The sequence below is a fragment of the Bufo bufo genome, chromosome 8 (genome assembly GCF_905171765.1).
Source record: "Bufo bufo chromosome 8, aBufBuf1.1, whole genome shotgun sequence".
NCBI lineage: Eukaryota > Metazoa > Chordata > Amphibia > Anura > Bufonidae > Bufo > Bufo bufo.
In genome coordinates this window covers 198,871,118-198,884,375 of record NC_053396.1, presented here as the reverse complement: position 1 = coordinate 198,884,375, position 13,258 = coordinate 198,871,118, and the positions used below count along the sequence as shown (strand labels likewise).

Here is a 13,258-nt window from a genome sequence, read left to right as displayed (position 1 = left end):
ACATCACAAGGACAACTCCAGACAACCCACATGGACCAAGTCATAAATACCAAGTGACTTATCTAGGCATAGGAGACCTGGTGTAACCCGAGGGCATTCTAATGGAGTGGAGGAGGTCCTGGAGGAGACATGTGAATAAATCCGTAGAAGGCTATAGTGTTTGAAGCAGTGATGTGTCATCACTTCTACAACAACGGTTCTGTGTACTGTATATACAGCACATTCGGAAAGTCTTGAGACACTTTCACTGTATTCACATTTTGTTATGTTGTAGCCTTGTACTAGAATAAAAAAAATAATAATCATCGAGTTTTTCCCCATCATTACCCCATAATGAGAAAGTGAAAACAGAATGCTGGAATTTTTTGAAAATGTATTAAAACAGAAATATTTTTTTTTTATTTTGCATGGACAGAAGTATCCAGACCCTTTACTATGACACTTAAAATTTAGCTCTGGGGCCTCCCATTTTTCTTCATCATCATTGAGATGTTTCCACACCTTGATTGAAGTCCACTTGTGGTAAATTCAGTTGATAGGACATGAGCTGACAGGTCTTACAGCTGACAATTTATATGAGAGCAAAAACCAAACCATGAGGAGAAAAGAACTGCCTGTAGAGCTCCTAGATGGGATTAAGTGGAGGCACAGATCTGGAGAAGGGTACAAAAATTCTGCTGCATTGAAAGTTTCCAAGAGCACAATGGCCTCCATAGTTCTTAAAAATTGAAGACATTTGGGACAACAAGGACTCTTCCTAGAGCTGGCCACCCCCCCCCCAAACTAAGTAATTAGGGGAGAAGAGCCTTCGTAAGAGAGGTGACCAAGAAACTAATGGTCACTCTGGCTGAGCTCCAAAGATCCTGTGTGCAGATGGGAGTAAACTTCCAGAAGGTCAACCATTACTGCAACACTCAACCAATCTGGGCTTTATGGCAGGGTGGCCAGAAACAAGCCTCTCCCCAGGAAAAGACACATGAAAGCCCAAATGAAGTTTTCAAAAAAAAAGCACCTAAAGGACTCAAATACTGTGAGAAACAACATTCTCTGGTCTGATGGAACCAAGACTTATCTTTTTGGCCTTAATTTGAAGCATCATGTCTGGAGAAAACCAGGCATTACTCATCAACTGCCCAATAACATCCTTAGGCCTATTGCACACGGACGTTTTTTTTTTCCGTTTACTGGACGTTTTTTGCGTTCCGTATACGGTCCGTATACGGAACCATTCATTTTAATGGTTCCGCAAAAAAAAATTGAATGTACTCCGTATGCATTCCGTTTCCGTATTTCCGTTTTTCTGTTCCGTTTTAACATAGAACATGTCCTATTATTGCCCGCAAATCACAGTCCGTGGCTCTATTCAAGTCAATGGGTCCGCAAAAAAACGGAACACATACGGAAATGCATCCGTATGTATTCCGTTTCCGTTCCGTTTTTTGCTGAACCATCTATTGAAAATGTTATGCCCAGCCCAATTTTATCTATGTAATTACTGTATACTGTATATGCCATACGGAAAAACGGAACGGAAAAACGGAACAGAAACGGAAACACAACGGAAACAAAAAACGGAACAACGGATCCGTGAAAAACGGATCGCAAAACACTGAAAAAGCCATACGGTCGTGTGCAATAGGCCTTACGGTGAAGCATGGTGGTAGCAGCATCATACTGTGGGGGTGTTTTTCAGTGGCTGGGACAAGGAGACTGGTCAGGGATATTCTTAATCAAAACCTGATGCTACTTCTCTGTAATTTCTGCTAGAAGTTATAAATGAATTACTAGCAGTTTGCACTGAAGTTCCAGCTGGGAGTTACCATTTGGCGGTGTGTCCATGCACAGACAACCTTTACTGCAAATGGATTATGTGGTAAATAAGTTTATAACAGGTGTGACATATCTCTGCACACACATACCTGGTGCATGGAGATACATTTTTTGTATATAAGTCTAGAATAATAGAGGAATAGATACTCCAGATTTGTTAGAACGTGGGGAATGCAAGTAGTTACTAAAACAGACATTTCAGGAAAACCTCTTTATATGTGGTCAAAAAAATAAAATGCATAAACACATTCTGCTCTGGAACACAGAATTCAGAAACTGCAGTGTAAAAAAAAACACACATCCAAAAGCATGTGGTCAAAAAAGTCTATTCAAATGGGCAAAAAAGGGTTGCACCATGAGGGACAGACACTTTCATATAGGCGGTGTGACTGATCTGCTGATCACCACTGGTCCAGCTTCCAATGTCCCTGGAAACAGCTGAATTTTCCATGGGAAGCTTCTGAGGGTCAGGCGATGGTGGCCATTCAGATGAATGCTTGCCCACGTAATAAATGTATGACTTGAGCATGTGAGGGGCTCTCTGGGTCCTGAGAGGACAACGCCTTCTTTGATATTCATGTTCCCCAATTCAGCATATCGAACTGAGCCGTCTTTATGAGTCAGCACCTTTAAGATGTTCCAGTTGATTTGGGATCCAAATGCTAGGGATCATAAAAGGCAGATCAGTATCTCATTTTATGGAACTGAAATAGTTAAGGCCCCATTCACACGAACGTAAGGGCTCCATGCCCGTATTACGGACTGAAAATGGCGGGTCCGCAATATACAGGCACTGGCTGTGTTCACTCCGTGCTGCAGATGTGGGTCCGCGATCAACAAGATACGGCCAAAGATAGGACATGTCCTATCTTTTGCGAAGCGGAGGCACAAATAGGAATCTCTTCTGTGGGCTTTCGGGTCCATGCCTCCGCACCGCAAAAGATAGGATATGTCCCATCTTTCGCGGATCACGGACCCATTCAAGTCAATGAGTCTGCACCGCAATATGGGATTCACACGGCCGGTACCTGTGCATTGCGGACCGCGATTTGTGCATTGGTCCACAGCACGGACACAGAGCCCGTAGGGTCGTGTGAAAGAGTCCTTAAGGAAAAAGTAAAATGATCAACATATCAGGAAGCTTTGGCCACAACCTGGCCGCTCACAGGCACGGCATAGGAATTTCCCATAATCCCCTTGCACGGGATCATTTCCATAGCATGTACTGCACACACACAGGCACCAAAAGCTCCAAGAAAAAAAAAAAGAAACCCCTGCAACCTGGAATCTCCAATCAATACAAGGAGAAAGAAATAGCCCCTTCTTATAAGTTGGATTTTCAGGTGCCTTAAGAAGGTTTACACAACGACTGAGAATATTTTAGAGGGATAATGCCATGATTAACGTGAAAAGGTAAAAATCAGACATCATATAATACGTGACAATCTATTTCTAACAAAGCTAAAGTGTCTTCTCTGCTACAGCTCTCTCCCTATCACAGCTCAGGGGGTGTGTCTTCTCTGCTACAGCTCTCTCCCTCTCACAGCTCAGGGGGTGTGTCTTCTCTGCTACAGCTCTCTCCCTATCACAGCTCAGGGGGTGTGTCTTCTCTGCTACAGCTCTCTCCCCATCACAGCTCAGGGGGTGTGTCTTCTCTGCTACAGCTTTCTCCCTATCACAGCTCAGGGTGTGTGTCTTCTCTGCTACAGCTCTGTCATGGTCTTACCTTCTTGCTGTTCTCCTTCGTTTGACATGTGCTGGCGGCCATCTTGGTTTCTGGGTTTCTTGTAGCCTTCCACCCTGCGGCTCCTCCTTCCCACTGGGAGGAGCTGGATGCCTAGCTCATATATATATAGGAGGTCTGTGGCTTCAGTTCCTTGCTTGGTCCTCCTGTGTTCACATGCTTCTAAGACTGCTGCTGCTTCTGGTTCCTGATCCTGGCTTTGTCTGACTACCCTGCTGGTTCCTGATCCTGGCTTCGTCTGACTACCCTGCTGGTTCCTGATCCTGGCTTCGTCTGACTACCCTTCTGGTTCCTGATCTCTGGCCTCTCAAGACTCTGCTTCGGTTTCACCATTCGTTTGGACTTTTGCTTTACAGCTTTATTTTCAATAAAGCCTTCTTATTTTCACTTATCTCTTGTTGTACGTCTGGTTCATGGTTCCGTGACAAGCTCTCTCCCTATCACAGCTCAGCGGGTGTGTCTTCTCTTCTACAGCTCTCTCCCTATCACAGCTCAGGGTGTGTGTCCTTTCGGCTGCAACTCCCACAGCTTCTAACAGTAGACCCGGCTGGTGGCATTTGAAAGAATGAACTGAGCATGTGCGACCACCTCAGCAATGTTAAGCTGACCATACACATTCAATAACTGTTGGCTGAATATTTGAGCTACCTCTCCCATCTCCCCCATCATCCACGTACATGTTCAGCTTGGCCGAATGTGTCTGTGTATGCTATGGGGAGAGCAGAGAAAACCACTGCCAGAGAGTTCTTATCTTCCCGGAGAACAAAAGAACTGGGCGAAAATATTCATTTTGCCCAAAACTTTTTTTCCCCCCCCCCCCCCCCGACATCTATCGGGAGAGTCCAAAGCGCTCTACACACATTAGTGTGTCAGCTGAACCCACCATTCTCCGAAGGTTCGTCTGACACATGTATAACGTGTATTGCCTGCTTAAATGAGGTGGAAGGAGAAATATGGAAAAGACCAAACAGCAGGTAGCGCTATACAGATACAATATTTGGTTTAGTAGGAATTCTGAGCCCAGACATAATAGCAGTGACTACAGACCAGGACCTGCTCGATGGTATCTGCTACACCGCAAGAGGAGGAGGACCTGGTAAACCATGTCATGATGCTAACCAGCGTAATGAAGTTCTTTACCTGTTCAGCACCCGCCCCATCTGGAAACAGTTTGGGACCAGAAGAGGAGCACAGCACCAATGCAGAGTCTGGCCACCGTGGTGATCATACATACCTGATCCTCCGCGCTGAGTTTCAGCTCCATCACCGGCACTGCAGGTCCAGGGTCTCCTTGCATAAACATCCATTTTGACTTGGGGCATGTGACCGCTAGAGGCAATGACTGGCTGCATGGGAAGAGGGGTGTTGCGGAGAAGTTGCTGGGAGGGGGCCCGGTTAAAAATAAGCTATAGGGCCCCAGTCATTTTTAGTTACACCCCTGGTGACTAATATAAATCTCTCGAATTGTGTCATGACTGTACCAGCCCAGATTCTGTTCCAAGAGAAACTCCCAGGAGTCACTAATAACTCTGGTGGAATACTCTCCGATATAACCTGAGGTCACCGGCTGATTATAACCTGTGCACCTACAGCAGTCCAGACTACACGGGCTCCTCCAGGGTAGTACATTAATAGCATATCCACATAATATAGCATAATAGGCCGTAAGGGTGGTGTAATTTTAAAATATACATCATTAAAACACTTTGAAAGACTCATAGTTTCCACTTATTTTTCTCAATCCTGATCAGTGTCTCCGGCTTCCCAGAAACGACACAGTGTGATCTGTTTCTGGCACCATAGGCAGCCCAACACAACTGATCAGTGGGGGTACCGAGTGTTGGACCCTCACCAATCTGATATTGATGATCTAGGTTTCTAGGCCATAGGTCATCAATATCTGCAGCCTGGAGAACCCCTTTAAGTGTTTATGGACCTGACATAGAGCTCAAGCTGAAGATTATTGGGGTTGTCCAGGCTTAGAAAAAACATGGCTGCTTCTTCTTAGTGCCACACCTGTCCATGGACCGTGTCTAGAACTGCAGTTCGGCCCCACTGTTCTTTTCAGGAGGCTCTGGTGGCAATTCCATCATGCTTGATAGCAAGAACAGCACTATCAAAAAGATGGAACCTCAACAGACCCCACAATATCTCGATAGGATCCAGTGTGCACCACTGGGATCCATTGTAGGATGGCTTGGGCCCAGAGTCGGGGCTTCCATTATGAACATAACTAAGAAAGCCTTACATGTCCAAAGCTAAAAATGAACATACAACCTTTACCACCACCTTATCTAAATAGGTCCAAACCTCTGTGCCAATGAATCTTTATAGGAGTTGGGAGGTTTGCTTTTCTGTTACAAAGCTCCAAATCCCCCCGCTCCGCTTCTCTTAGCTATAAAGCTAGATGATAAAATTCTGTCTTCATGAAGCCACCCCTAGGGGGAGCTTACAAAGAATGAATCTAATGCAATACAGTAAACTCCCCCTAGTGGAGGTTTCAGGTAGCCCAATTTTTTATCATATAAATAGGGGAATGTGGAGCTTTAAAAACATTGCAATAAGCAACAAAGTGGCCTAAAAATGGTCAAAATTTCAGAAAAATGTATGCAATGTACGCAACCATAGAATAAAGGGCACAATGAGCTCCGTGGCTGCAGTACTTTGCTCAGACAGTGGTCTTGGTATGCAAGCACAGGATGTTTATAGATAAATCACACTTCCTGCAGGATTCAGGCAGCTGTTCTCACAGGAAGTGGTCCCATTATCTCCCCCCATAGATTTCCATTACTCAAGCCACAAGACCCCCCCCCCCCCCTACTTATAAATTGTGTCATTCAGGAACAATATGCTTCCTTCCCAGGGTACAGGCCCTTCCAAGCACCATGGAAGATCATCATAGTAAAGTTTTGCAGCCCTGTATACCAGGACCAGACCCATCCTCAGAGTAGGGGTTGTATGCCGTTTATGGGTATGAAACTGCTTATTGACCCGTCAATAATAAAAAATAAAATCTGAGCCCTGGAGAGGTCAAACAGGCTCCTGTAACTTGTCCATCCCTGCTGTATACCATGACCATGATCTGCTGCACCACTGTAGGTTTTGCAAGTTAATATTTGTTGAAGGGGAGTATGCCTGTAACACAACAGCACATTCTGTGTGCACAGAGCGTGTTATTGGTGAGGAAACAGAGTCCAAAATCCAGGCCCCATGTGCAGTACTAAAAAAATAAAATAAAAAAAATGCAGAAAAAGCCACGATCCATGCATGTGCAATCCTACAGGTTGTCATAAGATGCTGGGAGCTGTAGTTCCTCTTTAAGCTGCCTTTACATTAAAATATAGAGTTTTTTAGCCTTGGAATAAGTGATCAGCGGCTCAGTTTTTACAGTGCCACTGTGCAATCAATTATTAAAATAGTTGGCACAGGTCAGCCAACAAAAAAAACTGGTCATCAAGCTCTTAGGACCCCAGTGATCGACTGTAATCCTCAAGATAAAGTGCTAGGTTTTACTGCAGCACCACCACAGGTGAGATTAAGTATTGCATGGTGTTCACTGAAATCAATGGGTGAACTGGATGAAATACAGATATGCCGGGTCCTCCAGAGAGAAACGCACACTTTGTGGTCACTCTCTCCTGGCTAATTGACGAGAGTCCCAAATGTACTCTGAAAATACCTCCTTTCACAGGTAATGAGACGTACAATGGTGAATGAATGAAATGAACACCCATGCTAAATGTTATCACTGGCTGTCCAATCCACTTAGATAAGTGGTAAAGTAAAAAATGTGGCAAAAAATAAACACGAATGTGAAGCAGCCTGATATAGTCGTGACGTGACCAGAAGGATATGACATAGTGGGAATCACCTCTTCTCCAATAACGCTGCAAATCTCCATGTCTTGAATAATGCAAGTGCGATACAGTCCGGAGACCCCAAAGTAGAGGTCTCCTACCTGTGGCTCTCAAGCTATTGGGAAACTACAGCTTCCAGCAAGACCTTCCAGAGCTTGCCAGGAGTTGTAGTTTCCCAACAGGTTGGAGGCACTTTCACTAGAGTATGAAGGCCCACTGAACCAAAATTTGAAAAACGTGTAAGCTGGTGACACCATTCTCAAATATGAACATAAATGCTCCTCTCGGTTCATGGTCTCCATCCTGTGGCCCTCCAGCTGCTGTGCAACTACAATTCCCAGTAGCCTGGGAATACTATTCATGTAGTGACAACCACTGTTGTAGGTCATCAAAACTGGAGAGTAAGGCCTCTTTCACACGGGAGTCATGTTTTTTGCCCGGATAAGATGCGGGTGCGTGGCGGGAAAATGTGCGATTTTTCCGCGCGAGTGCAAAACATTGTAATGCGTTTTGCACGCGCGTGAGAAAAATCTGCATGTTTGGTACCCAAACCCGAACTTCTTCACAGAAGTTTGGGTGTGGGTTAGGTGTTCTGTAGATTGCTATTATTTTCCCTTATAACCATGTTATAAGGGATAGTACAATAGGGCTGGAGGGGTTAAAAAAAATTAAAAATAATTTAACTCATCTTAATCCACTTGTTCGCGCAGCCCGGCTTTACTTCTGTCTTCTTTCTTCAGGACCTGGGTAAAGGACCTGTGATGACTTCACTGCGCTCATCACATGGTCCATCACATGATCTTTTACCATGGGGATGGATCATGTGACGGACCATGTGATGAGCGCAGTGACGTCATCACAGGTCCTTTACCCAGGTCCTGAAGAAAGACCCCTTTTAACCCCTCCAGTCCTATTGTACTATGCATTCTGTATTAAGAATGCTATTATTTTCCCTTATAACCATGTTATAAGGGAAAATAATAATGATCGGGTCTCCATCCCGATCGCCTCCTAGCAACCGTGCGTGAAAACCGCACCGCATCCGCACTTGCTTGCGATTTTCACGCAGTCCCATTCACTTCTATGGGGCCTGCGTTGCATGAAAAACACACAAAATAGAGCATGCTGCGATTTTCACGCAGCGCACAAGTGATGCGTGAAAATCACAGCTCGTGTGCACAGCCCCATAGAAATGAATGGGTCGGTATTCAGTGCGGGTGCAATGCGTTCACATCACGCATTGCACCCACGCGGAAAACTCGCCCGTGTAAAAGGGGCCTAAGAGAGTAGTAGGGGGCAGAGATTTTTCTGGACTTCATGTTAGTCATCGCCATTAAAGGGAACTGGTCACTCGCAATAAGCCCCATCAACTGCCTGCAGTACCCTAAAGCTCAAGGCATCTTGTCTCCAATGCTGTTTTTTGCTATTTGATCTGATGGCTAAATTTGCAGCAAGTTTTTTTTTATCCCCCTCCCCTCGCCCTGTGTACTAAGTGAGCAGCTTGAAGTCAAGGGGCAGCGACCTTCAGGCTTCAAGTCAAGCTTCCCACTCCACCTTCCTGCCTCCTTCACTCTAGATCGACAGCTCTTTTTTCTTTCTTTGGGCGTGATGCCCGCGATGATATAGTTTTCCGCACCTGCGCAGTGCTCCCAGCTGTATTGTACTTGGCTTCAGAGGCTCATTTTGCACAAGTGTAGACTCCTGGGAGCGAGCACACCTGTGAATCTCACCTGCTCAATGAGCCTCTGAAGCCTAGCTTTAAGGTACAGTGGGCTTTGGGGGGGGGAGGGGGGGGGGGGGCACTATGGACGTGACAGATTCTCTTTAATGAACATGACAGTCAGCTTCCTGAGCCTGGAATGGCTTATGAAGAAAATAAAAGGCTACTTGAAATCGCCCACACTCACAATCTCATACTCCAGATCTCCATCTCGGGTCCTCACTTTCTTCATCTACCCTCCACCCTTTATCCATTACTACTTGCAAATTTCGCTCATATTTTGGTCATGCAAAGTTTTTCCATGACTTTCACAAGGATATACCCAAGACTAGGCCTCGAGTATAAAAACTAGAGAAGCGTCATTGTGCGCCCCACCTCCCTACAGTCAGTGGGACATTTGGCTTCGTGTAGCTTCACCTATGATTACCACCACATTGCAGTAAGTAGACAAGCTCAACCTACTGGTATCCAAGCAAGACAAATAGGGAAATATCACAGTAACTTATCAGGAGGTAAGAGATGAAATAACCATTCACAATTTCCTAGACAGACTTCTGAGGGTTCAAACCATTTAGAACAGTGATTACCAAGCATGTCCAAAGAGCCTTCACCTGGGAGTTGTAGTTTGGACAATTTGGAGACCTGTGATGCCGTAGCTAGCCAACATCTTAGCTTGCAGACTTCTCTGTCCACTCAAGGACTTTCTAGCCATAAACACCATGCTTCTTTTTATATTGGAAAGTCAATCATCAAGTCAAGATCAAGTCAAGAGTCAAGATCATTCTTGGTCAATCATCGCATCTGACCTTCTAGGAACAACTGATTCTCACCCAGTCATTACAGCTGGCCATGTATGGCAGAGGTAAAGATGGCACAGTTGGCCTTTAAGTACTGTAGGATGGAGAATTTCTACCAACAAAGGGGGTTATCTGACTATGGCCTCATGCACACAACCGTGTCGTTTTTTTGCGGTCCGCAAACAACAGAAGCTGCCCGTGTGCCTTCCGCAATTTGCGGAACGGATGGTTCATTGTAGACATGCCTATTCTTGTCCGCAAAACGGACAAGAATAGGACATGCTATATTTTTTTTTTGCGAGGCCTCGGAACGGAGCAACGGATGCGGACAGCACACGGATTGCTGTCCGCATCTTTTGCGGCCCCATTGAAGTGAATGAGTCCGCATCCGAGCCGCAAAAACTGTGGCTCCGATGCAGACCATAACTATGGTCGTGTGCATGAGGTCTATGTCTAACGGATGACCTATCCATCTGGATAGGTCATCAGCGTCAGATTGGTGGGGGTCACACGAGCGTGACGGATTAGGTCCGGATGCGTTCAGGGTGTGTTCAGTGAAACTCGCACCATTTTGCAAGCAAGTTCAGTCAGTTTTGTCTGCGATTGCGTTCAGCTGTTTCCACGCGAGTGCAATGTGTTTTGATGCGTTTTTCATGCTCGTGATAAAAAAAGGAAGGTTATCAAACAATATCTCCTAGCAACCATCAGTGAAAACCGCATTGCATCCAGAAGCGAATGCAGATTTTTTCACGGAAGCCCCCAATCACTTCTATGGGGCCAGGGCTGCGTGAAAAACGCGGAATATAGAACATGTTGCGTTTTTTAACGCAACGCAGAACTGATGGGTGAAAAAAAACGGCTCATGTACACAGACCCATTGAAATAAATGGGTCAGGAATCAGTGCGGGTGCTATGAGTTCACGTCACGCATTGCACCCGCGCGGAAAACTCGCTCGTGTGAAAGGGGCCTAAGGCTGGTGCTACATGGAGATCTTGGTCGTGATGCCCATTGTGCAACCAAGGATTGCTGTGTAGCTCTAGAAACAGCGCAACTCGCTAGCTCCTGCAACCCCAGTATCGCGGGAAAAAAAATAAAAAGGAAGCAGGTGTGGATTTTTTTGATATTCTGAGGTCACGGTCGCCACTGCTTGCGAGTCGTGCTATCACCATGTAGCCCCAGGCCTATTAGCGGAGAAGAACTCCTTCAACTGCTGGACCTCATAGCACATTGCCCCTGGGAGCAGAAGACCTACTCAAGACGCAAAGGCAATTCAAATTTAGTCTACGATGGTCATCATCCATGACTGTAGGCAATTTCAACAAAACGTCAGTGACGCGACAGACCAGTCATAAAACGCTCGACGGCAGATTTCTAGCACCGTTTTTGAGGCAGTGACGAATTACGGTCACACCAGGTATTGCTGCAGATGTCAATAAATCATTTCAAAAACCTTGATCTAACCGCAACCTGCCAATACAACCCGAACACCCGTCACACTGGTTGTTCTGACATTTATGATTTTCCACTAACCATTACAAGCTCATGAAATTGACCGAACTACGTACAACACCTAACAGAATATTTACTGTAAATACAGTCCCTCTGGAATACGACAGCAGCTCCGCGTACGAGGCCTTCAACCTAACCTGCTGGGTCCTATGGAGAAGCGAAGAAAGAAGTGCACTCTGCTTCTTCAATATTTACCATGATCTACCATCTCCCATCCCCCTCCGCTTACAACCTAAACCTGTTCCTCTACACTCCTAGTAATCATCTTGCCCAGGATCCGCAAGGACACTCCGGGCTGCATCCAAATTTCTTTCTTTTTTACCCATTTTTGGTTCTATTTTACATACAAAAAGAATCCATTTGCATCTCAGTTTGCATCTTCTGGAGCTATTGACACGCGCACGCGCCAAAATAATGCATAATCTAAAAATTTTATACATACTACTATATAAACCTTCACATAAGACAGTATTTTGGGACAATGCAACTGGAGTAGGAGCCAGCTGCCGAGGGACATGCCACGATCGCCAGGCTTTTTAGATACAGAGCTAGGACAACAAGTGTCCTAGGGTGAAGGAAAGCTGAAAGATGACCTAACTGGCCCAAGGGAGACGTGGGCCATAGGATCGTATCATTGCAATGGGTCCCCCAACAGCTAGGCGGTTTTTTGTTTTTGTTTTTTGTTTTCCAGCATAGGTCCACCACCAAGCCCCTTAGGCCCTGGCATTGGCTCAGATTTGGGGAGAATGTGTACGTCTGTAATCGCCACATTATCTCCTACATGCCCATCGCAAACGTAACGAACGAACAAAAATGTCACCAAACAGTATAACAATGAATCAGTACAGTAGATAGATATCTGTACACCCATGGACATACATTACGGGACAAGAATTAACGCCAGCTAGTTTAAAATAAAAAAAATGGGGCAAAGTCGTGGACTTTCCTTCTCTAAAAATTGCTAAAATTTAAAGTTTTTGGGAAAGCTGGGTGAACATCAGTAAACGTTACTGCTCCTCAAGAAGTTTCCAAATGGACAGAACAGAAGAGATATGGTGACGGTAAGGGAACAGATTAGATTGGGCTTTTCAGGACTCTAGTAAAGTTGGGTTGCGACCACTCGGATCTTATCTACAATGCTATACAGACATATTCATCATCACTCAGCTATTGTCACCTGCTGCAAAAGAACGAGGACTAGTCACAAGATCAGATACCATTAAAAGAGACCACTGGAAGTCCTCACCTTCACAAAGAGCTCCACATCAGCCTGCTCTGACATCTTTAAGATTTCTGCCTCGCGCACAGTCCACGAAGGAAATAAAAAGTTTTGCAGTAGGGGAAAGATCCAGAGAGTGCAGTGTGAATGGGTGCTGGCTGGTGCTTTAGAGACGGGTGGGGTGGGAAGTGGCTGCAGGAGGGTTGGCTCTGTGGCTGAGGCAGGAAGAGACAGCACCAGAGCTGGGGGTGGTGGTAGACTGTGCGGATTGGAGAGAGGGAGAGAGTGGGGTGGTGTCTAGCAGCTAGTGAGGCAGGAGAGGAGTCACAGAGTTTGGGCTGGGGCTAGACACAGACTTTTTTTTCTTTTTTTCTGTAGATCTCATACGAACACATTGTGTCGCACGTATATGTGCAACTTTTACACCGCCAATGCATCACGAGGTGAAAAAAAAAGTCGCGAGCGGTTTATTAAAAGTCATCGTTTGCATGGTTAGGAACCAGTATAACCGGTTCACAGATGCAGTTTTTGATGCAATTATTTTTTCCAGCCAAAGCCTAGGATTGCCTATTTAACCCCTT

General features: G+C 45.4%; 1 protein-coding gene across 1 annotated transcript in view; it reads right to left on the bottom strand.

The window, feature by feature from the left end:
- Positions 1–12,884, bottom strand: part of CLIC1 (chloride intracellular channel 1) — a 36,259-nt gene extending 23,375 nt beyond the window's left edge. Inside the window, exon 1 of the mRNA XM_040442011.1 lies at positions 12,705–12,884. Coding sequence (XP_040297945.1) covers positions 12,705–12,740 — 36 coding nt within the window. The 5' untranslated portion in view covers positions 12,741–12,884. The remainder of the gene's footprint in view (positions 1–12,704) is intronic.
- Between the last annotated feature and the right edge of the window lie 374 nt (positions 12,885–13,258).